At 48.2% G+C, this 26159-nt stretch overlaps 1 protein-coding gene across 1 annotated transcript in view; it reads right to left on the bottom strand.

Moving 5' to 3' along the window:
• Positions 1-26159, bottom strand: part of COTL1 (coactosin like F-actin binding protein 1) — a 44070-nt gene that overhangs the window by 8525 nt on the left and 9386 nt on the right. The window contains exon 3 of the mRNA XM_065920444.1: positions 10915-11072. Within this exon, the coding sequence (XP_065776516.1) occupies positions 10915-11072 (158 nt within the window). The remainder of the gene's footprint in view (positions 1-10914; positions 11073-26159) is intronic.

A 26159-nucleotide genomic window follows, 5' to 3' on the forward strand; every position in this document is an offset into this window, starting at 1 on the left:
CACAGGTCAGAAATGGCACGAGCCTATTTCACTAAGGAGAGGACAGAGGACGAGAGCGGAGCAGGTGGTGGCATTCCGAGTGGACTCAAGGTAACTGCCCAATGTGGATGGGTGGTGGAAAGGCATGATGTCCTCCAGCATGCTAGGCTCGCTCTCAGTTCAAACCAGCTATGGGCAGCTGTCTCTGTGCCTTGAATCCTAACCCTGCAGGGCCATCCACCCCTTTAGCATTTGAGTAACTGCCTGGATTCTGACCCCTGCCTTCCTGGACCATGGATATTTATAAGAGCCCCGACTCCACTTTGCCAGGTTTCTGACAAGGCTCTGTCTAGATCAAGGATGGTAAGAATGTGGGAATTGGGGACTTCCCTGGTGGTCCAGTGGTTAAGAATCTGCTCTGTAGTTCAGGGGACACGAGTTCAATCCCTGGCTGGGGAACTAAAATCCCACATGCCATGGGGCAACTAAACCCAAGCACTACGATGAAAGATCCTGCATGACACAACAAGAACCCAAGTGCAGCAAGTAAGAGCTGACACAGCCAGATAAATAAATATACATAAAAAAAGAAGGCAGGAACAAACTCCACTCTCTCCTCCAGTACCCAGGGCAGACATCACAAATCAGTCATGGCACTTTCCCCACTGACTCCAGACTTAACCTCAGAATCCTTCTTAATCCAGACCTCCAAATAGCCCCTGCTCTCAATCAACTGACAAGAGATATTAATCCAGTTTAGGACTTCAATTTCTGCCTGGTTGAAGCTGTGGCTAGCATTTCTTTCTTTTTTTAACTTGGAATATAACTGCTTGAGAAAACCATAGTTCAAAAAGACAAATGTACCCCAATGTTCATTGCAGCACTATTTACACAATAGCCAGGACATGGGAACAATCTAAATGTCCATTAACAGATGCAGGCATAAAGATGATGTGGTACATATATGCAATGGAATATTGCTTAGCCATAAAAAGTGGTTAGTATTTCTTGCTCCTCAGCAATATTCACTTTTGGGAATTTTTCCCAAAGGAAAAGTTCAACGGAATTTTTAAAAAATTACAACATGTATACTCACAGATGTTCACTGTCAGTAAATACCAGACTGCTTCCACTTTTCAACAAAAGTTGAGTAAATAAGTAAATAGCGCCTACATTGAACAGGTCCTACATGGCAGGCACTTAGGATACACAGTATTTTATTTAATTTTTACAATTCTATGAGTTAGATATTATCATCCCCAATTTTCAGAGGAAGCTGAAGCTCAGGGAAGTGAAACAGCTGGCACAAGGTCACACACATCATGGGGTGGGGCTGAGACCCAAACCCATGTTTAACTCCACGCCAAGGTCTTCATCAGAATGAAAACCGTGCGCACACACACACATAATCCCACATCCACTGAACAGAATAGGATTCAGCCACTAAAATTATGAAAATTGAAAACATCTATGAAATGTTACATAAAAGGACATACCCTGCACCTCTGCAATGTTTTGTAATAACGCATACTGCGCACCCAGGGCTCCAGAGGAATTAGCAGACTTAGCTGTGTGACTGACTATCACTTGTGAAGTAAAGTCGCTCAGTCGTGTCCGACTCTTTGCAACCCCATGGACTGTAGCCTACCACACTCCTCCGTCCATGGGATTTTCAGGGCAAGATACCTGGAGTGGGTTGCCATCTCCTTCTCCAGGGGATCTTCCTGACCCAGGGATTGAACCCGGGTCTCCCACATTGTAGACAGACGCTTTACCGTCTGAGCCACCAGGGAAGTCCTTAATTTTGTCCTAACCATTAGGTGGGATAAACCACCATAGGGGAAAGAACAGAGAGCCTGGAGCTTGTTCTAGGAGGGACTCTCAATGGCAGGGTGTCGGGGATAAACTACGACAAGAGAAGGACAGAGGTGGGGGATGGTCCCTGCAAGGCAAGAGACTGAGGGAGGGAAGATCTGAAAGATTCGGAGCTAGAGGGCACAGGCAGCCTTCTCAACAAGCACCACTGGGTGGGCGGGTCACACCTGGAGACCTGTCTGGACTCAGTGCTTGGGCTCCTTCAGTGAAGACCTGCATGCACGGCTCTAATCTGACGTCCCCAGTCCGTGGAAACTGTCTGCTGTGAGTGTCAGGAGTCACTGTGTAGACATCAGGAGGCCGACCCCTGCAGAGGTGGGGGTGGGGGCAGGCAGGCACCACGCCAAGGCCGGCTGGCCCGGGGCTGGGGCCCACCTGGGGTTTTAGCGACGGGCACCCCGCCACAACCTGCTGGCAGAGCTCTCAGCCTGTGAAAGCGACTTGCATTTACATGCCGGGCTCGGGGTGTGGGTATCCTCCGCTTTCTCCCATGAGCTTTTAACCTCTTGGTAGCAGGAGCATAGGACCACATTCCCTACTGCCCTCCCCATGACTAAAGTGATCTCTGAGCCCCATCATCTGGCTTCTGTCTTGACACTCACCCTTGGCTTGAGGCGGCACCCCTCCAAGCCTCAGTTTCCTCATCTGTACATTGGACACATAATGGCACTTGCCCCTCCACACAGGATCCCGGCACCACCATTCACAGGCAGCTTGGGACCTTGGTGTGTGTGTGTCTGTCTGTGAGTTTATATATATATATATATATATATATATATATATATATATATATATATATATACACATTTATTTATATATTTATCTGGTTGTGCCAGATCTCGGTTGTGGCATATAGGATCTAGTTTCCGAACCAAAGATTAAACCCACACCCCTTGCATTGGGAACATGGAGTCTGAGCCACTGAACCAGCAGGCAAGTCCCTATGTTTTCAGTATAGGACTCAATCACTGGAAAGCCCCCTTGCATGAGTCTAGGCCCAGGTGAAACATATGAGCACAAAAAGCCCTTTCTGGTTCTGAGAAGAATAAAGGGCCAAACCTCAGGCTTGAAGAAGCATAAAACTCCCCATAAAAACAGCCCTTTTAAAGAGGGATGAGGCATCTAAGCTGGTCCACTGAGTGGCGGGCAGCATTGATGCTCTACAAGCAGGAGCAGCAGCCCCGTAAATCTCCCGACACCGAGGTACACAGGTTCTCCCCGCTCCACCTCTGCTTTCCACTGAAACAAAAGAGGAGCCTGTGGAAATTCCAACCCAACCTCAAGCCCCTCCCTGAGTGTAAATAGCTTCCACAACTTAGTTCAGCCTGAACAGCATTGTTGAACATTTACTAGCTTTTGTCCTAGAATAAGGCATAGACTAGAGCCTACGTGAGGAGAAGGCAATGGCACCCCACTCCAGTACTCTTGCCTGGAAAATGCCATGGACGGAGAAGCCTGGTGGGCTGCAGTCCATGGGGTCGCGAAGAGTCAGACACGACTAAGTGACTTCACTTTCACTTTTCACTTTCATGCACTGGAGAAGGAAATGGCAACCCACTCCAGTGTTCTTGCCTGGAGAATCCCAGGGACGGCAGAGCCTGGTGGGCTGCCGTCTATGGGGTTGCACAGAGTCGGACACGACTGAAGTGACTTAGCAGCAGCAGAGCCTATGTGAACAGATCTATTTCTTCACATTTTAGCATGTTTTAGTACTTTTCTAGGTACGAGAAATGCAAATAAAGCAGCCATGGTCCCTGCCCTCGAGATTACTTTCTAGGGCCACTTAATTATAATTCAAGGACTTTGAGCTATAGTCCAAACACAGGAGCAATTAATTCTGATTGAGGCTGGTAGGAGAAAGGGATAAAAAATCAGGGTTGTGAAGGATGAATAGGAGTTCATCAGTCACTAAAAGGAGAAGCCTTTTCACTTCCTTTGTTTTTCTTTCATCCTTCCAACAGTTCTGTGAGAATCTACATTCTCTTTAAGTGAGAACAGCTTCTAGAGATAAAGTTACTTGCCTGAGGTCCTAGGGCAAAAGGTTAATAAAGCTGGAATGTCAACTTGGATCTCACTCCCCCTTAGACCCATGATCTCTTCCATTTGACACAGTAGTATTTAAAAAAGAAAGAAACACTGGGCAATGATGTTCAGTTTCCAGTTTCAAAAAAAAAAAAGTTCTAACATCAAGGAAGATTGAGAACCAGGTCAGTAAATTTAAAAATAAATGTAAGACATTTGTTTCCTGCAGATCTTCTCAGAGCCTTTAATGTGTCATGCGAGTCTATAAAAGTAGAGTTTCCAAAAGGTATGTTGGCCTCAGACCATTCTTGGTGCTAGAGGACTTTGGGAAACGTGTAGTGGGCTGAAGTGACAGAGTCAGGGTCCCTGGCCAGTCTGCAAGCACAGGGGACCTTGAGCAACTTCCCCAACTTCCCCTGGTCCCCAGATTCCTCATCTATAAAATGCAGATGATGGCAGAACTGGCCTTGTGAAGAAGAAATGATTTCAGTATGTGGAAAGTCCTTCAAAGTGCCAGGCATAAGGCAAGTACAGTAAAGCTCCTGTTATTAATATAACTACTGCACTTGTACATAAACATGACCCCCGGAAGAGAGTTAGGACATCTGGTCCTGGCCCTGGCCCTGTGGGTGGACGGCTCCAGCGCATAAACTGCCCCGGCTCCTGGGGTTCAGAAGCCTTCAGGATACACATTACACTGATGGCTCCATGCAGTCACCGACAGGCCCGTCCTTCCCACCTCCGTTTCCCCGTAGAGGAAACACTCCCTGCTGTTCTCTTCCCAGAGCTGAAAGCCGAGATGTACCTCCGGGTAATTGGTTCAGTGAGCATTCATGTGATATTCAAAAATGAAAAAAGAGATAAAAGGACCACGTGAATACAGAGCTTCTGCAAGGCCAGCACAATGCTCCATCGACCGAGTCTGTTTCTAAATCGAGACAGCCTGGCCCGGCGCGGGCTGGTCTCTGACGGGGGCCACTCTCACCCCGCAGCGGCGCCAGGACAATGGGCTGGGTGTTGTGTCGCCTGCACCAGCCAGGCGTTTCTGTGCAGCAGACGACGGCTGTGACGAGGCAGCCACGCACCCTGTCGACTCAGCGCATTCCAGGCCCAAGTCTGGGTGCCATCATCGCCCAGCCTGGCAACCCACTGCTGCCCCCAGTCTTGCTGGCCTCGTCCTGTTCTCCACCAGCCTCAGAGGCAGCTCAGCATCTCAGCCTGGCTCTGAACACACACTAGAGACCCGCCATCAAACCTCCTGACTTTTGACTCCTCAGCCAGCCCCGGCCGGCTGCTTGCTAGCCATGGCTTGAGGCAAGTCTTATCATTGCTCAGGGCTACACTTAGGGTTACTCTCCCAGCTGAGGCACCTAGGCACAGGCCCCAGGTGAGGTTCAGATTGTTTTGAGGTCAGCACCAGCAAGGGTGAGTGAGGCTGGAACCTTCCTGTGTTGCTGATGGATGTGACTGTGATCTAAGCCATATGTAAGACAGTTAGGCAGGATGGTTCAAAAACAAGATCCATGCCCCAGGTCAGGGACTCAGCATCTGGACCTGTCAGTCCCCAGGGAAACTAGAAAGCTGTGTATCACAGTGGTGTCGAACCAGGAAAGCTGGGTGTATTCGCAGCTACACTCCCAGGATGCTACCAGACACTGTTCTAAGCTTCCTGATAGTCACTCATTCAATCCCCACAACAACCCCAGGAGGCAGATGCTATACCAGCCCTGCTTCGGACAGGGGCCCAGAGGAGAGGAACTTGCCTGGGGCTGCACGCTGACTGGCAGGACTGAAACCTGAGCTCACTCCATCTGGCTCCAAAGGCTACAGCCCCAGACCTCGGCCCTGCACGCTGTCTCTTCTACTGACAAGTAAAAGGTTCCTTTAAAAGTAATATGCTGTACTTCTGCGTCTCTTCTTCTGCCCTGCATATAGGGCCATCGTACAGAACAGACTTTTGAACTCTGTGGGAGAAGGGGAGGGTGGGATGTTTCGAGAGAACAGCATGTGTATTATCTGTGGTGAAACAGACCACCAGCCCAGGTGGGAGGCATGAGTCAAGTGCTCGGGCCTGTTGGGCTGGGAAGATCCAGAGGAATCAGTTGGAGAGGGAGGTGGGATGGGAGACCGGGATGGGGAATTCATGTAACTCTATGGCTGATTCACATCAATGTATGACAAAACCCACTGAAAAATAAAAAAAAAGAAAAAGAAAAAAAATAAAAATAAAAAAAAATAAAAGTAATATGCTGTGATAAACAAAGTGCCCTCCAAACAAATGAAACCGTTTCAGAATATATACAAACAGAGTATGACACAGCAGTTCAACTCATCCAATTCATTTTTTTTTTTAAGAAAAAATTTTTTTTGCTGTGGACGATTTTTAAAGTCTTTATTGAATTTGTTACAAGATTGTTTCTGCTTTCTGTTTTGGTGTTTTGGCCAGGAGGCACATGGGATCTTAGCTCCTCAATCCAGGACTGAACTCATACTTTTTGCACTGGAAGGCAAGGTCAACCGCCAGGGAAGTCCCACTCCAACTTATTTTTAAATGAGGAAATTGAGGCCCAGGAAAGGAGAGAGACTTGCCCACGGGCAGGGAGGTGGCATAAAGACCCACGCTTCTTGATTTCAGTGGCTCTACATTCATTGATGGCCTTCCCTGGTGGTGCAGTGGTAAAGAATTCGTCTGCCAGTGCAGGAGATACAGGTTCAATCCCTGTGTCGGGAAGGATCTCTGGAGAAGGAAATGGCAGCCCACTCCAGTATTCTTGCCTGGAGAATTCCATGGACAGAGGAGCCGGGTGGGCTATGTTCATGGGGTTGCAAAGAGTTGGACTCGACATATCAACTGAACAACAACATTCATTTACATTCTCTACAGACAGGGAAGACTGGCATGCTGCAGTCTCAAAGGGTCTCAAAGAGTCGGACATGACTGAGTGACCGAATTGAACTGAACTGAATGTTTCATAAGGATGTGGGTATTTTTATTATTACAAAAAAAAAGGTTAGGAATAATCTGAAATTAAAACTCAATCCATTTATTCTTCACATGAAAATGGTGGTAAAAGGCAGCTGGGGATGTGATCCTGTCCCCAAGACAAGGAATCCAGAATAACCATCTGGAGACCCCTTAAAGAACATCTGCTCCGAGTCCCCGCTAAGCAAGCAGAGGGGGAAACTGACCTGCCAGCATCAGCATGATTTTAATGACTGTTGGAAGATACCATTACACCAGTAAAGGTTACACCTTTGTAACATAAATGGCTGTATTTACAACTGTAGTATAAATGTGAAGTCTTGTAACAGCTTCAGGTAATAACCCTTTTTAAATGCAGAGAAGGGAAATGCAAAAGGTAATGGTCAAAATATCACATTGCACCTGCAGTTCAAGATCAAGCAAGCATCCGCTATGCTCTTCATATGCCAGCATCCTTTTCTTTTAACAACTGGAATCAGTTTGGAGCTGCCTCTCATGAGGCCCCACACCTCCCGGCCCCGTGCATGTGACCTAAGCTGGGCCAATTGGATCATTTTAAGGGAATGATTGACACTAAGGGAGGAGGACTCTCTCTTCCCTTGGGATCAAGACCCAGAACAGCCACTAGGCCTGGACCATTTCTCCTGCTGCACAGGGGCCACTTGGGGCCAAACACAGAGGAAAGAGAAAAGAAAAGAAGCTACGGCTTCAACTCTGGATCCAGCCACACCTGAAGCTGACAACCCCTGCACTTCCTAGTTCAGAGAGCCAAGCAATTCCCCTTTTGCTGCAATATGTTAGAGTTTACAAACAAATGAATTATAACCAACACGCCCAACTGAAGTCTTTCCACCAAAGAATCATTTCCCCAAACCACCCTCTACCCACTTCACCAAACTGAGAAGAGTTTTAGATGTAACAGGAACTTTGCAGACTGCTACCAGGGACAGAGTTTCCTTCGGGGGTGATTTTAAAAGCTCTGAAATTTTTGGACAATGGCAGTGACCGCCCAACACTAAATGTACGTCACACCACTGAACCGCACACTAAAAGGGCTAACATTTTATGTTATTCCATTTTACCACAGTCTTAAAAATGGAAAAACAGGGGCTCTCCAAGATTCAAAAGACCGCCCCCACTGGACATGCCCCAGCAAACACCCTCTCCCAGTGTGTGCTGTTCTTACAGCCACGCCGGGCTGGCTGAGAGGGCTAAGTGTGGATGGTGGAGTCCAGCAGGAGACCTCTGGTCACGGACATGCATTCTTCTGCATTTTCCATTCTATTGCCACAATGGAGACCCTTGAAGGCTGGTTAACCATTAAAGCCTCCAATTGTCCGGGAGAAAAACAGCCCAAGGGGTTGAGTAGGCAGCTGCCCAAAGAAAGAGTGCCACTGCTGGACAGGGTTCCAGCCGCAGTATTCGCTGGTAATGTTGATTAGGCTAGGAAGTGAGTGACATTTATGGAACATTTACCACATCCCAGGCATAGTGCTAGCCCTTTAGGAGGTAATTTGACAGCCTATACCTTTTTTTTTTAGGTGCAAGATAAATGTGTATATATATTTTAATTTTGGGGTCAAATATTTTAAAATTTCATTTTATTTATTTTTGTCCACAACAGCACATGTGGGAACTTACTTCTCTGGCCAGGAATTGAACCTGCACCCCCCTGCATTGGAAGTGAAGAGTCTTAACCACTGGGCCACCAGGGAAGTCCTAGCCTATTTCTTTTTAAAGTGATTCTCACCCCTGTTAACTCCGGAATGCTCCCCCTCCTGAAAAGGCTCTCTAAAAAAACAATTCAGTGTAGGACGGGAAGGAGCTGCACGTATTAAAATGTTGGTTAGAACATATTAATTTATAACAATAAAAACGGGAAGCAACTCAAGAGGCCAACACCAGGGGGATTTTCATTCCATCACAGTACACTTGCGAAACGGGACGGTCGGCAGCCAGAAAAATGTTCATCACAAAGACTCTGCAGACACATAATTTATGTAATTACGTTATGTTAGGAAAAAAGAAGCTGATTAGGTGTGATTCATAGGCTGTGACTGTAGCAATGCAGAGGGGAGTGAGCTCACCCACAGGACTGGTAGGAGAGATGGAAAAATCGGCCGTAATAACGGAATGATAGGAGTTCTCTCCTGTTATTATTTTTTAATAGAAGTTTTATTGGGGGATAGTTTTGGATTTAGAGGAAAGTTGCAAGAGACAGCACCAAGAGTTCCCACGTACCGCACAGCCATTTTGACAACTATGAACATCTTAAATTACCATGGTATGTTTGTCACAGTCAGAAAGCCAACACTGGAACAGGACTACTAACTAAACCCCCGACTTCATTCCGATTTCACCAGTTTCTCTATCCGAGGATCCAATCCAGGACACCACACTGCAGTCAGAAGATTTGTGTGTGTGTGCGTTTCTTGTTTCTTAGGATGCAATGGTTTTTTGTATATTCTCAGAGATGAGCAACCAACACCACAGATTTTAGAACAGTTTAGAATATTTTCATCACCTCTAAGGAAGCCCTGTTGGAGAAGGCAATGGCACCCCACTCCAGTACTCTTGCCTGGAAAATCCCATGGATGGAGGAGCCTGGTGGGCTCCAGTCCATGGGGTTGCTAAGAGGCGGACACAATTGAGCGAATTCACTTTCACTTTTCACTTTCATGCACTGGAGAAGGAAATGGCAACCCACTCCAGTGTTCTTGCCTGGAGAATCCGAGGGACGAGGGAGCCTGGTGGGCTGCCATCTATGGGGTTGCACAGAGTTGGACATGACTGAAGCGACTTAGCAGCAGCAAGGAAGCCCTGTACCAGTTAGCCATCCACTCCCTATCATGGGTTTTGGGAAATCCTTCTGCAACATGGAGATTCCTTTGGTAGTAGAAACCCTCTCCCCTCCACCTCCTTTCCCCAGTTTATCGTTCTGGAATTTGGATTTTTTTTTTTTTATAATTTTACTGATTTGCTTTTTAAGACAATGCTGGGTCTTCACTGCTGCATGGGCTTTTCTCTAGTTGTGGAGAGCTGGGGCTACTCTCTAGTTGTGGGGCGAGGGCTTCTCATTGTGGCGGTTTCTCTTGTTGAGGAGCGTGGGCTCCAGCACGCACAGGCTTCAGTGGTTGTGGCTCCCCAGCTCTAGAGCCCAGGGTCAATAGTTTTGGTGCACAGGCTGAGTTGCTCCACAACATGTGAGATCTTCCCGGATCAGGGATCGAATTCATATCTCCTGTACTGGCAGGCAGATTCTTTACCACTGAACCACCAAGGAAGCCCTAGAATTTTTTTTTTTTCCTCAGCATGACCCCATGCCCTAGCTTCAAATGAACTGCTTTGGAAGTTTCCAATAGTGTCAATTTTTGTTATGTTCAAAATGCAAAAAAAAAAAAGAAAACTTCAAAATGGGAAGCTCTACAAGTAGAGCTGTTTAGAAGTCCAGGGACAAAACCAAGGGTACACCATTTTCCCCTCTTCCTCTCAGTCTAATAGGGACACAGGAGTAAATCAGCCACCACCAGCTACCCAGTCTAAGGATCTGTGCCATTGCTGATGCAGCCTTTGTCATTCTAGGGTCATCAAAGTCATCTTTAAACTCCTGCTGGTGCCCATGTGATTGACATTTATTCATTCATCAAGTGTCACTGCGCCCCTACTGTGTGCTAGACACCATTCAGCAGGTACTCATGAACTTTCCCATTGCCACTTTTTCATGGCCACGGCTGGAAGCCCTCCATCATCCACAGGAAGTGGTGCCATTTTGGTCATTCCTCTAGCCCCCTTCTCCATGAGCTGCCTGCCCCACCCAGAAAGGTAGACACCAGCCACCACGTTTCTAGTCGGGATCACAAATGCAGCTACCATACTCAAAAAGCAATTTGGGGTATCTCTCACCAGCATCATTAGTGGTCCAGGGACTTAGCATGACATGTTCAAAGTCATGGACCAAGGAGCCAAGCCAGCCCCTTGTGTCCCTACCGGATGGTGACCCTTTGCAGAATGTGACCCCCACCCCCCAGACCCTAAGAGAACACAAAGACAGTTACCTGCACCACCTCCTTCACCAGGGTCTTGTCGGTGCCGGTCTTAGCGCGCTGCAGCCCGCTGACATTCTCGCCGATCCATGTGATGAGGGCGAACTTGGACCTCTTGCTCATCGCATCCCCGGTGGTGAAGCGCACGAAAGCAAACAGTCGGACGTCATCTGCACCAACAGCAAAAGGAGGACAAGGTGCTCAGTTAGAACACCCAGATCCACACCCCCAGGCGGGGCTGTGAACCTCAAGGGTGCCCAGAGTGACACAGAAGGAGCCACCATTCCCTCCTTTGGTCCCAACAACAGTGTTGCAAGAGGAGATGCCCACTTCACAGACGGGAGGCGGAGGCGCACAAGGGCCCCGGGACGCTCTGCACAGGCAGAGGGAGCCCAGGCCTCTCTGACTGCCACGCCTGCCACCCAGCCCTCCCCTCAAATAGTCACACCTCAAATTCTGAATCTGATTTAGGGAGCCAAAGGTTGTCAACTGTTTTTATCCCAAACCTTTGAGGCCCTATTTGGAACAGGAAAGCCACACAGTAGAGAGATAGGAACTGAGCTGGGGTCAGAGGGCAGGGAACAAAGACAGTGGCCCTCCTTCTGGCCTGGGATTCAGTTTGGGGCCCCCTGGGCATTCTTAGATTGTGGCCAATTAGGCCAATAAAGAATTCTGAGCATTTTTCCACTAGGTATGTTATGCTTGTTATATGGTGTGTGTGTGTGTGTGTGTGTGTGTGTGCGCATATGTGTGTCCACCTCGGCACTCCAGTCATTTGAGGCTGGGTGGTTCTTCCCGGTGGGGTCGTCTCGTGCATTGGAGGACACTGAACCGCAACCCTGGCCTCCGCCTACTCCATGCCAGTATCACACCCCTCACCCCAGGATGACAACCAATAATGTCTCCAGCCACTACCCAATGTCCCCTGGGGAATGGAACCACCCCCAGCCACTGCCAGATGAGCACAAATTTCTAGACATACTTTATGTTCCCATATAATCAGGACCCCTTTGAGTTTTACACCAAAATCCAGCACTTTTCGTTGAGGGCATCACATATCCTTACTCAGATTAATCCCTAAACAGTTCACATGTCAACTGCAGTTATCAGTGAAATCTCGATTCAGCCCCTCCGTGGTGATGGCCGGGACTCGGGTAGCTGCTCACTCTGTTCAGTCGCTCACTTGTGTCCGAAACTCTCTGCAACCCCACGGACTGCTGCACGCCAAGCTTCCCTGTCCATCACTAACTCCCGAAGCTTGCTCAAACTCAAGTCCATCGAGTCGGTGCTGCTGGTTTGGGGTTATTCATCCTGTACCTGCCCCTTGACTCAGCTCATGCTCTCAAACAGCTTTTTCTTGCTGGCTTTAGGATTTCTCAGGGACCCAATGACTCATGGAGCTGTGTTTCCCAAGCACTGTGTGTATCTGAATCACCTGACATCTCACTTAAATGCAGATTCCAATTTGGCAGGTCTAGGACGGGACCCTGGGGTCTGCATTCCTAACTAGTTCTGAGGTGATACTGATGCTGTTAGTCAAAGGATCATGCTTTGAGGTTTCGCGACTTTACTTTCTTAAAACCAGGCACCTTGGGCTTTCCTGGTGGTCCAGTGGTTAAGAATCCACCTGTCAATGCAGGGGACACAGGTTTGATCCTGCTCTGGGAAGATTCCACATGCCAAGATGCAATTAAGCCTTTTCACCACAACTACTGAGCTTGCACTCTGGAGCCCATGAGTTGCAACTACTGAGCCCATGTGCCACAATTACTGAAGCCCTCACAGCCTAGAGCCTGCTCTACAACAAGAGAAGCCACCGCAATGAGAAGCCCGAGCACTGCAACCAGAGAGTAGCCCCTGATCTCTGAAACTAGAGGAAGCCCTCAAGCAGCAAAAGGGCCCCAGCGCAGTCAATAAATAAATAAATAAACAAACAAAAACCAAGGCATCTTGATCCCAGAATCATTCCAGGTGCCTCCATGTGGCATCCCACACAAAGACCCAAGACCACCAGCCCTCTGAGTGTGATGGAGACAGTCCACACAGGCTGGTTAGTACCTGAAAGCCCAAGTTCACCCTAGACAACAAGTCAGCCAGTCTACCAGGGAACCATCTGCCCTGGGGGAGCTAAGACACAGCCCTGGACAGGGCGCGGACTCCAGATTCAAACTCTACATCCAGGAATTTCTTAAAGGAAACGGATCACAATTGCCATTCACGCTGACACAGCACTCTTCAGTTTATGGGTTAGTATTCATCGGGTCTTCATAAGGATGTGGGGAGGTGGGCCATGGGGTGCATCATGGTCACCATCAGCTACATCCAAACCACCATTGGGAGATGAAGCCAGGAGGTCGTGTGACGTGCCCAAGGTAGCGCACCAAGGACAAGCCAGCCTGGAGCCAAGGTGTGTCTCGGGTGTGTCTGCCCAGCCCTCCTCCTTGAGGGAACCGCCCCCACCCGGCCACGGGAACCTGACCACAGGGGTCAGTGGGGGACAAAGTGAAGACAGAGAAGAAAGACGGGTCTCAGGGTCACTTCACGGGCCAAATTAACATGGCTTAGTGACCGACGTACATCTCACATGTATGAATGTGAGAGCTGGACCGTAAAGAAGGCTGAGTGCTGTAGAATTGACACTTTCAAACTGTAGTGCTGGAGAAGACTCTTGAGAGTCCCTTGGACAGCAAGGTGATCAAACCCGCCAATCCTAACAGAAATCAATTCTGAATATGCACTAGAAGGACAGATGCTGAAGCTGAAGCTCCAATCTTTGCCACCCGATGTGAAGCTGAGTCACTGGAAAAAACCCTGATGCTGGGAAAAACTGAGGGCAAGAGGAGAAGGGGGTGACAGAGCATGAGATGGTTGGATGGCATCACTGACTCAATGGACATGAGTTTGAGCAAACTCAGGGAGATGGTGAAAGACAGGGAAGCCTGGCATACTGCAGTCCATGGGGTCTCAAAGAGTCACACATGACTTAGCAACCAAACAAGTGACCAACTGGCTATGGGAAATGAGGAAGGAGAAGTCTGGGAACAGGAGACCACATGAGTGCCATCTCTAACTCCTTGAGGAACTTGACTTAATCTCCAAACACCTGAGCCTCAGTTGGCCTCATCTGAAAAATGGGGTGATTTTATGGTCCTCCTCATTTTTTTAAGGAGGTAAACATCACACCACAAAAAATCCACCATTCTAACTGTTTTAAAGCATACAAGTCAGTGGCACTTAGGACATCCACAATATGGTGCCATCATCACCACAGTCTAATTCCAGAACATCTGCATCATCCCCCAAAAGAACCCCCTACTCAAAAAAAAAAAAAAAAGAACCCCCTACTCACCAGTTGTCACTCCTCACTCACCCCTGTTCCCCTAGACCCCTACCCACCAGCCATCACTCCTCACCCTTCCCCCATCCCCCCAGTCCTAAGCAACCACTCAGCTATTTTCTGTCCCTGGATTTGCCTTTTCTGGACATTTTACAGATGGAAGGGACCCTATACTATGTGGTCTTTTGTGTCTGCCTTCTTTCAACTCAGCATGTTGGCAAAGTTCACCCACGTGGTAGCATGATCGGCACTTCATTCTTTTTTTTTATTAATAGCTTGAAGCTTTTATTTATTTATTGGCTCCACTGGGTCTTCATTGCTTTGTAAGGGCTTTCTCCAGTTACAGCAAGCAGGGGCTGCTCTTTGTTGTGGTGTGCAGGTTTCTCATCACGGTGGGTTCACCTGTTATGGAGCAGAGTCTAGGTGCACGGAATTCAGCAGTTGCAGGGTGCTGATTCTTGGGCTCGCAGGCTTCAGTAGTTGCAGCTCACAGGTTCTAGAGCTCCGGCTCAGTAGTTGTGGCACATGGCATGTCAGTCCGCAGCATGTGGGATCTTCCTAAAACAGGGATTGAACTCATGTCCCCTGCATTGGCAGGCAGATTCCTATCCACTGCACCACCAGGGAATTCTGGTACTTCATTCCTTTCTTGGCTGAATAATACTCCATTGTATGGATGCACCACATTCTGTTCTATTCATCCATGCACCCACTGATGGACTTTTGGGATATTTCCAAATCAGGTGATTTTATACCTCTCTTCCACATCAGCCACGAGAATAAAATGGGATGCTGTGAAAGCTGTCTGGCCCGACCCGGTAGAACCTTCTCCCTGGAGTGGAGCTGCGGATGAGGTGCAAGCACAGGAAATGAGGCTGGTGGGGCTGAGGAACTGAAATTCACACAGCCACGCATGGCTGGTAGAGGAGCCATTTCGTTCCCCAGTATTTCCCGGCACTGGAGGCTGAGTTTGGGAAGCCAGCACACTCTTCTGAGTAGTGTTACTGGAGGAACAGGAGAAGCAGTTCCAAAGTGTTTAATTAAATTGCAGCGTTGACTTGAGGGGTAGGCGGACCACACATCTGATGCCTCCTGACTTGCTAATGCCAAGACAACAAAGAACTCCCAGCCTGTTTCCACAGCAACCATTCTATTTCCCTTTACCTCATTGGTCAGTCTGGATGTTTGGGATCCCGTGACCACACTTGGATCCCAACTGCTCTGTCACTGGCCAAAGCCACTGAGAAAGTTACAAACTGTGTGTCCCAAGTACCCGCCTAGGACCTGTCACAGGACAGACGCCCCATAAGTCAGCCTCACCCCCACCCCTGTGGACACGGCCGAGCAGGCCGTAAGAACTTTCAGAACTGCAGGCCAATGTCATTTAAATTGTCACAGCAGGAGAGACCACTTTCCTGGGTGGCTGTTGGGCGCTTATCTGACAATGGTCTGGCTGAGAAGATTGCTGATGTCTTTGAAAATCCGCAGGTCACATTTTGCTTACAAATGTCCGCTGCTCGGGACGTGATATGACACTGAAAAGTCAGCGGAAAGTCTGACGTGAAAAACCTGTTGGTCGGGGAGACCTTCGCACAGTTGCCCACACAGACCTCCAGCCCCCACGCCTCCTGAAGGAGGTTCTAAGCCTGTCTGGCCTCCAGCTAGTCAACTCAGGAGGAAGTTCTCATTTAGCCACTAACTTCCCTCCTCTGAACAAACCGGGCAGATCAAACACGGATGTGCACACGGGTGTATCACCTGGAAGGGAGAGCCTGACCTCATCACACACGTGTATGTGAAGCGTGTCTGTGTGCACCATCTCTGTGTGTGTGCATGCTCATGCATGAGTGTGAATGTATGCACGATCACCTACACACTAGGATAGCAAACTTGGCTGGAAGACTGGTATCGAGGTTACTGCCACCCCCGGGGTGGCACTCGGGACTCAGTGGCACATTTTCCCAGTCTGGGGTAGAGGGGGTAGAGCAGTCGAGGTGCAGCTCTGGATAACTCCAATGGGGGGACCCGGGCCCCGAATTCACACCAGGGGACACACCTTGAGCCCCCTCTGAGAAAGGTCCCAGAACAGCTGTCTATACCTGCTTGCCCCCTGAACCATTCAGTCTCAATATTCTGGTCTACAGCATCCGGGTTGAGTCCAAGTTTTGGAATCCACTAGAAACTCATCCCCACTCTGTCCCAGCTCTGTGATGAGACCAGATTCCTGAATGCCTCTGAGCCTGTTTCCTTATGTGCAAAATGGGTCACATATATTTCATCAGGTATAGTGAGGATTAAATGAAAAAGAAAGAGCCGTGAAAGGCTTGGTTGATGGGGGTGGTGACTAGCTTTCTCTCCCCACCTGTCTGGTGAAATGAGGTCCACAGTGGTCTCCACTGCCAAACCCTGGGGGATAGCCTCCTTGCTTTCCAGCCTCTTGGCTGGCTTTCCGCATCCACCAACTTAACGTTCACTCTGCTGGGTATCAAAGTAGGGGCCCTCCTAGGCACATGGTCATGGAACCACTCATCTCATGAAGATTTCTTGAGGACCTACTGTGTGCCAAACACAGTGCCAAGCATTAGAGGGCACAGATAAGACCAACAAGGGTCCTGAAGATAACAGAAGCTGTTCACTGCACACTTGCTATGTGGGAGGCGCCATCCTAAGCACTTACGTGTGATTGTACATTTTCTCATCCCAACCTCTCCATCTGGTCAGCACTGCCCACAATCCCATTTCACAGACAGAGAAACTGAGGCTCAGAGAGGTGAAGTGACAAGAAACCAGACATCTCTTTTCCTGGTTCCATCTACAGCAACAGCTCTCAAAGTATGTTCCTCGGACCAGCAGCAACATCATTTCCCAGGAACTCATTAGATTGTGAATTCAGAAACTCTAGGAACGGGGCCACTTTTAAACAGAAGTGAGTTTAAAAGAGACCCTGGGGAGGATTCTTATGCCTCCATAGCCTGAGAACCACTGAGCTAGAGGAAGAGATGAGGAGAGGAGAAGATGGGGTTTTCAACTTGGAGGACCTGTTCTCCCCTGGCTGGGAAAGAGGGTGAGACAAGGGTCTTGCGGGCAGAAAAGCTGAAGTGCCCAGAGTTCAGCCCCACCCCCATCCTCCTCACCCACACCCTTTCATTTTAAGGAAGTGATCGTATAAAGGAGCTTCCTGTATTGTCTGTCTTCTGGATGTTGTAACTTACAGAATTCGAGGCATGGTTCCTTGAGCATCTCACCTTCAAAGACCACCGGGACTGTCCCCCAGAGATCCTCCCTCCCCCCGAGTCCCACAGCCCAAGACAAAGAAGAGTGGTCTCTAGAAAAAGGGATGCTGAATCATGGCACTAGTAAGAGTTTTTCTGTGATCTCTGCATGTCTACTGACATAAGCCGTCACTAACAAGGATTCCCAAATGCATCACAAAACCACACAGAGCCCCATCTCAGGGAAGCCATCAACCAATGACAAAACAAGGTTGGGAGCACTGTCCCGGAGGACTGTCAATGCCACCCACACACTGCCTTTGGGCCCTCACTGTGGTGGCCTCAGTTCAGGGCTGTGAACACCCTCCCCTTCACGCCCAGGGAGAGTCTTGTTCATGAAGAGATGGTCCTTATAGGGTGTTAACAAAAGTCCCCTCTCAAAAGAACCCGATCCTTTCATTGGTCTATGTAGCCTCATCACAGGTCAAGGATGGATTATCAGTGTGAAACATCTCCTGCACCAGCCAATCCCACAGCTAAGGATCCCCAGGACCTAGAGACCCCAGACAGGGCCCACTTGGTTCAAAGTCCTGTTCTTTTCAAGGGTCCTCGCTGTCACATATTAAGTCCGTTAATATGCAGCATAAAGTCACCACATATAAAGTTCTTGGGACGCTGCCTGGCAGAATTGTGCTCAGAAACGCCGGCAGTGGTCACTAGGAAGTCTCTCCTCTGCAGCCCCTTCCTTCCCCTGCCCTCCTCTATTCCCCTCCTCAATCCTGCAAGGGGATACAAAGGACATAGAATGAAACAAAAAGAGAGACATGACCACAGAGGGCATGGGAAGAGGAGTAAAGAAAAAAGGGGGTCAGATTTCTCTGGAATCATCAAGGCCTCAGGGATGAGCTGCTCTAAAAATCTTCCCAAAAACTATAAATGGCACATAATCCCCACCAAGCTCTCGAGGACTCCCTGCCCTCCTCCACACCTCCCAGCCACATGGGAAATCTCCTGAGGTTCGGAATCACTGAGGGGCAGAGTCTGACCCGTCACACTCAGTATTCCCACCATGGCGACCCTGACACAGGACTCACATTGATCCAGGGCCCTCATCTTCCCCCCAGAAAGACCCGTCTTCCGCTTTGCCTTTTCCCACAGCTGGCACTGGCCAGAGGACAAAACCCAAAGGAGACTGAGACTCTGCCATGAGCCAGGCATTGTGACTCACACTTTTGCAAATACTTTGAACAATTTTTTTCATTACACACAAAACACATATGAGGTGTAGAATAACTAGAAATACAAACAAGCCAAAAAAAAAAAAAAAAAGGCCTCACCACCAAAATAGCCTAGTAAACTCCCTACGGAACCTAAGCAAATCTTTGGGGGCACGTCCTTTGATCTTTTTAGCTGCTTCCATACCTGTCCAATTCATGTCACATCTCCAGTGCCAAGCACATAGCAGGTACCCAACAAAATATCTACCGGTCAACAGAAAGTAAAAAGAGAGAGAGAAGTAACCATTTCATAACTTCCGCCCAACACTGAAGTTAAGAGCAAGACAAAAGAAAGGGGGAAGGAGACAGCAGGAAATTGCCCCAGAGTCGGGCTGAAGCTGTCCTTACCTTATATAGACTCCCTAAGAAGTTATGAAAACAAGGTTCAGTAAGGAAGAAAACAACCCACACACCAAAAAAGCTGAGCTGTCAGCTTCCACCGAGCAAGCTCCCCAGAGTGGGCATGAAAGGAAACAGGAAAGAATTCAAACATCCTGCCGCCTGGGGCAGAGGGACAGCTGGACAGAAGCCACAGCTGCATCATTTCCAGCGGGCTGCTGACAGGGGAGCTCAGGTGGCCACAGACGAGGACCTGGAAGCGGGGAAAACGGTCCCTCTCTCTCTGACATGAGGACAAGGGCTTCATGAATGTGTACACAGTCCTGGCACATGAGCTCTCACAGCCCATGCACATTGATTCTTTGTCCCACCCTTCCTCAAAGCAAGAGACTTCTCAAATGATTCCTTTCCCACTGAATTTTTGTGAAATGAATGACCCCACTTTCCTAGTCTGACACAGAACACGAGAAAATGGAGTACAGGACAGCCAGAGGAAAAGAAAGATGATTACTTCAGTAGAACCCGCAGCGAAGGACCCGATCTGGAGACTGAAACGATCAGGACAGCTACAGGTTTTCCCCCAGTGACAAAGCACCAGAACTTTTTTTTTTTAATGATTACTTTTACTTCCTTAAATGGAAGTTGGTGTGCTACACCCAACTGCATCTCCTGACTTAAAGAACCAGTGGTTGCAACCAGTTCCTGGAGGCTATGAGAACACGATGGCCTCGTTGACAAGGAGACTCTTTGGAGACACTGAAGGATTCAGCGTCTGATTGTCTGAGCACTAAAGGCCCTGGGGTACACATTCTGCACTCTCACATAGTTTTGCTGTTTCTTCCATTGCTGTTAGTCATTTGACAAACACTTGTTGACAATTTGTGGTTCAAAGACTGCTGAATAAGATACAATCCGAACCCTTCAAGAATATACAATCTAGCAAGGCAAAAAAAAAAAAAAAGGAAAAACTAAGCATGTGAATGCAGTGAAGTTAACACCATGACCACAGGCATCACAGGGCAGACGGTAACATCAAAGAAATAAAGAAATTAACTCTGCCTGGGGGACAGTGATCAGGGCAGGCTTCACAGAGGCGGTGATGTTTGATCTGGGTCTTGAAGGACGACCTGGAATTCATCTAGCTAACAGGATAAAAAGGAAGAAGGGGGCTATGTTAACAACTTAAGGGCTAAATTATAACAGAACTCCAAAGACAAGAGCACCAGCTTCAGTGGGCAAGTTCAAAACACCTTCCTCTACCAGCCGCTGTTTCTGACTGGCCACAGGCTAGACCAGCATATAATTAGCTTATTATTACTGTGCGTAAAACAAGAATTGAACGTCTCAGAATGACATCCCTTGGGGCTCCTGCAGTCTGCTCACCCCTACACCAGGAGGACAGGCATTTTGTCCCCTAGGAGGACATCTCCAGTACCCAGGACGGTGCCTGACACACAGCTGACACTCAATAAACATTTCTTGAGTAAATGAGGAGCCTCTGCCCATCTATCTTAGCAGCTTAGAAGCATTTTGGTCCCCAGTCCTCAGCTGGGTCACTTCAGTGGGAGATTCTGTCTTATAAGAATAAAACCAATCCCCTCCCCAGATTTAAAGGTGTGCCTTCTAACGAAGAGACCGGCAGAAATAATCAGATGTGAACAGAAAGGTAGCAATTGATTGATCTGGACAAAGGTGCCCTGTAAATAAAAGCGCAGGGGAAGGGCAGCCCAACACCACGGTGTTGCTAGGATCAGCAATGCCTGCGTCACGTGGGCCTTCTTCTCTCCCTTCCCTGCTCACATCACCAAGCACCGAGCCCCAGAAAAGCAAAGCAGACACCAGTCCTCAGCAGCTCAGAGAGCCAGGAGGCCCGGGTTCAAGCCCTGGCTCTGCCTCTCTCTGCTGTGTGACCAGGGACCCATGGCATCCCCTCTCTGATCCTCAATGTTCTAAGCTGGGGGTGGGAGGGGTAGCTTCTCGGTCCCTGTCTCAGAGCCCCCTGCGTGGTGGGGACAAACACACAAGTGGGTTTCACCCGGCTGTGGCTGTTGACACTTGCAGCCCTCGAGTTCGCCCACACATTTACAGCTGACTCACCCCACTCTTTTATTGATTCACATAGCTACTAACCCACATGAATATCCAAGACAGACTTTCCCGCTTTAAGGACCCACTTCTGAGGAAAGGTCACAGGCAACGTAATATCCCCCTGGACACCAGCTCAGTGCCAGGCGCTGGACTGGAAGATGAAAACCCACCCATGGGGACTGGTACTGGGGCTCGTTATCAATCCTCATCAGAATCGTGGAAAGGAAAGCTCAGAACTGAACCTGGCACAGAGCCAGAGGCACTAAAAATGGCACAGGGTGATGACAAGGATGTGGAGGACAATGGCGGAGCGCAGGAGGCGGGAAACGAGAGCGCGCGAGATCAAGTTCGCGCGCGAGACCGCGAGATCAAGTTCACGCAGTCGCATGTGGCAGGGCTGAGCGCATCTGGGGCACGTGGACCTGCACAGCCGCCCTGGGGAAAGGCAAGTCTGACATGAAGGGGAAAATGGCAGAACCGGAGGTGCTGACCTGGGAATGAACCACAGGAAGGCCAAGGGCTAAATTCCACAAGGTCGTGGACAAGTCATGGGGATAAAATGCAGGTTGTTCAGGCAAAATCAGAGTCATGGCCATGGCCCTAAGCCCCACCCCTGACCCCATTCCCTGCACACCGCGAGGCCATCACCCTGCTGGATTTCTGCACTCCTCCTACCCCGTTTCTTCTTTACGTTTTAAAAACTGTGAGGTTTACATACCATAAAATTCACCCCTTTTAAGTGTAAAGCTCACTGGTTTTTAGTATATCCACGAGGTTGTGCAACCATCACCATTGTCTATCTTAGAACATTTTTATCTCCCCATAAGGAGACCTGGTGCCCATGAATAGTCACACTTTGTCCCTCATCCTCACTACTGGCAACCACTAAATCTGCTTTATATCTCCATGGATTTGCTTGTTCTGGAAACTTGAAATAAATGGAATCACACGACATGTGACCTTTCACGTCTGACTTTTCAGCATAATGTTTCACTCAGCAGCATGTTTTCAAGGTTCACCCATGTTGTCTCATGAATCAGTACTCCATTCCTTTATATGGGTGATTAATATTCCATTCATGGATGGACTACATTTTGTGTATCCCTTCATCAGCTGATGAACATTGGGTGGTTTCCACTTTGGGGCAACTGTGGATCATGCTGCTGTGAACATTCATGCACAAGTTTTTGTGTGTTTTCATCTCTCTCGGGTAGACACTAAGGCGTGAAACAGCTAGGCTTAGCCTTTCAGGAACTGCCAAACTGTTTCCCACGGTGCCTGCACCAGCTCTCTTTCCCCCCAGCATTGCACGAAGGTTCTGACTCGCGACACCTTACAACACCTGTTATCACAGCCCCCTAGTTTGTGTGAAGTCACATCTCATTGTGGTTTGATTTCCACTTCCAAAATGACTACTAATGCTGAGCATCTTTGCATGTGTTTACTGGCCATGTGTATGTCTCCTTTGGAGAAATGTCCATTCAGATCTCTTGCCCATTTTCCACTTGGGTTACCCATCTTGTTGAGTTGTATGAGTTCTTTACAGACTCTGGAAGCTGGACCATTACAGGATGCATGGTCTGAGGCCCTCCCCTTTTGCTGGAGTCACTCCTCACCCAGGTATCCACACACCCGGTTCCTTTTCATTCAGGTCTTGCCTTCATGTCCCCTCCCCTTTAGGCCTCCCCTGACCCCCCTGGCTAACAGCAGCCTCCCCACAATGTGTCTGTGGCCCACTGCTTCATTTCATTTTCTTAACACTCATCTCATTCTGAAAAGATCACATTTGCTAGCTTGTCTATTAGCTGCCCCTGCATTTTCTGTGAATGTAAGCTCTGTGATCTGGATTGCTCAACTTCCCTAGTGTCCAGAGTCCCTGGCACATAGTAGGTCCTCAATGTACATTTGTTGGATAATGAGTGTAACAAAGTGCCAAAGAAGAAAAGTTACTTTCCCCAAATCAAACACATGGCAGTTAGATTTTGCCAAATCAAGAACAGAGTAAGTGATGTAAATCAACTATATTTCTATATATATATATGTGTGTGTGTGTGTGTGTGTGTATATATATATATATATGTATATATATATATATTAAAAAACGGGGGGTTGTCCAGATAAGACAGATAAGAATGGATAAGAATTCACCTGCCAATGTAGTGGGCATGGGTTCAATCTCTGGCTCAGGAAGATCCCACATACCACAGACCAGTTAAGCCCATGTGCCACAACGACTGAGCCCACGTGCTGTAATTACTGAGCCCACACACCTAGAGCCCATGCTTCACAACAAGAGAAGCCATCACAATGAAAAGCCCTTGCACCGCAACTAGAGAGTAGCCCCTCCTCGCCGCAACTAGAGAAAGCCTGTGTGCAGCTACAGCAACCAAGACCCAGCGCAGCCAAAAATAAATAAATAAAGTTTAAAAAACAGTGCAAGTGGCATTCCAGTTCAGGGCTACAGGAGCTCACCAGAGTGAACACAGGTCCTCTTTGATCAGGCAGGGGCCTCATAGGGGCTGCACAAAGTCTGACTCTTTTTCCTCCTCCTCAGAAGCCCCAGCATGTGACCCAGAGGGGCCCCTGGCCAGCCCCTGGCTAGCAGCTTCCTTAATTTTCAAATTCTGAACAATACACTCCATTCTAGAGTCAGGATAGAATTATAGCCCAAGAAAGGGAAAAAAACTACTTCCGGGTCAGATCAGATGACCTCCAAGGGCCATCCTTTCAGTCAAAAGCAGCAGAGTCAGAAATCTTTCCTAGGAAAAATGGAGGCGTTTGAATTAAGGAGTGTTGCTCCCCAGAGACCATCACAGGTTTTCCACTTGAACAAAGGCAGAAAAATTACCTCTGAGCTATGTATTCTTAGAAATGTGCCTCCAGCCAGAGGCACAGGCCTCCGGTCTGCCCCTTGGCTTTCAGAAAAAGAGCTTATGGAAAACTGTTCAGAGAAAAGCTCCTAAGAGTTCTTATTACAAGGAGGAAAAAAATATTTTTTCTGTTCTTTTTATTGTATCTATATCAGAGGATGAATGTTAACTAAGCCTATTAAAGTCATCATTTCATGATACATGGAAACCAAACCATCATGCTGTACCCCTTAAGCTCATACAGTGGTGCATGCCAATTATTTCTCAACAAAACTGGGGGAGGAAGGAGCAGGGAAAAAAAGAAAAGAGCTCGCCCATGGTCTTCCCTCCTTGTTTCAAAAGAATTTCAGCTGCACATGTTGAGAAGCAGCAGGGTGTCAGGAGTGGTGGCCAGAAGGGCAGACACTGGGTAAGGAACACGGTTCGACCTCCACGCAACCCGGGGTGGGTACTTTCTCGGCTCTGAGCCTCAATTTTCCTGTCTGTGAAATGGGAATGACAATAGGACCTTGGTACCACATGGGGCCATAGTGTCATGAAATAAAGTGAGGATTAAATGACTCTGGCTGGCAAGACAGTGGCCCCCAAAGATGTCCATACACTAATTCCCAGAACCTGTGACTCTGTGACTGGACATGGCAAAGGGGACTTTACAGGTATGATTAAATTGAGGGTCTCAAAAAATAAATAAATAAATGAAAATAAAACAAATTGAGGGTCTCAGCACAGGGAGATTGTCCTGGATGACTAGAGTGGGCCCAGTGTCATCACAAGGGTCCTCAAATATCGAAGTGAGGAAGGGAGAAGAATCAAAGAGATGGCTTCATAAGAAGGACTCATCCAGATACTGCTGGCCTTGAGATGGAGGAAGGGGCCACAAGCCAAGGGATGCAGAACCTGTAGAAGCAGAAAAAGGCAAAGAAACAGATTCTCCTTTCAAGCCTCTGGAAGGAATACAGTCCTGCCCACACCTTTATGCTAGTTCAGTGAGGTTGATTTTGGACTTCTGCCCTCCAGACTCTAAGATGAGAAATTATGTTGTTTTAAACCACTGAGTCTGTGGTCACTGGTTACAGCAAACACAGGAAACTGATACAATGACCTCAGCATAATTCCTGGCACAATAAAAGCCCAGTGTTCGTCATTATTTTTAAGGATTATGATAACTTATGATTGGCAAGGACGGTTACAGAAATGCACAGATGATTAAAAAAAAGAATAAGTGCATGAGGAAAAATGAGACAGATGACCAGAAATTAAGTCCAGAACTAAAACAGGATGTCAGGCAAGTTAATTTCAAATGAAACTGATGAAACAAAACACAAAATGCTGAGGTTAACAGCCCTGCCTTACACACAAGCCTCTGGGGACTTGGCCCTGCTGAGGCCACTGAGCAGAATCCCAAAAGCCAAGGCATCAAATTCAGCTGGAGAGGAAGACACCTAGGGGCTCCAGGGCAGGAATGTGGGTCAGAGGCCAGAGGGGGACAAGGGTTTCAGAGCCTCAGCACCTAAAGACTCTCCATACAGGCCACTGGGCTGTTACGTTGGCAGAGGGCACGGTGGGCTGTCCAGGGGTGAGCTCAGCTCTCAAACATCTCAGAGAACCGTGTTCATTCATCTATTCAACACATACTTGGGGAGATCAGGTATTGTTCCAGGTGCTGATGACACAGCAGAGAACCAGGCCAACCAGGCTTCTGCCCCTAGGAGCTCAGATTCTATCCAGCAGGAGAGTCAAACACCAGATACCGGAAAGCTCCTGTTTTGGATATAGTTTGGGGAGTTGCTAAGGGCTTGCTACCCATGACTTGGGTCCACACAAGAGAGTGACATAACCACTGGGGAAAAAGAGATTAGGACCGGGTAAACATGAGGGGTGAGGATGCTCCACTAAGGTTACTACCACCAGAGAGACAAAATCCTTCTTTCTAGGATCTCACCGTGGAATTGAAGAAACAGATGCACACTGAAGAAACAAATCACCACAGAATGGGATGAACATCACAAAGGCAAGGAGGCCATCTGAGTGGAGGGGATATTTACACTGGGCCTTGAAAGATGTATAGAAGTCCTCCAGCAAAGCAAGACCAAAGAGGACAGGCCAAAAGAAGGAAAACTGTGCACAAGTTCCA

The sequence above is a fragment of the Muntiacus reevesi genome, chromosome 2 (assembly GCF_963930625.1).
Source record: "Muntiacus reevesi chromosome 2, mMunRee1.1, whole genome shotgun sequence".
Classification (NCBI taxonomy): domain Eukaryota; kingdom Metazoa; phylum Chordata; class Mammalia; order Artiodactyla; family Cervidae; genus Muntiacus; species Muntiacus reevesi.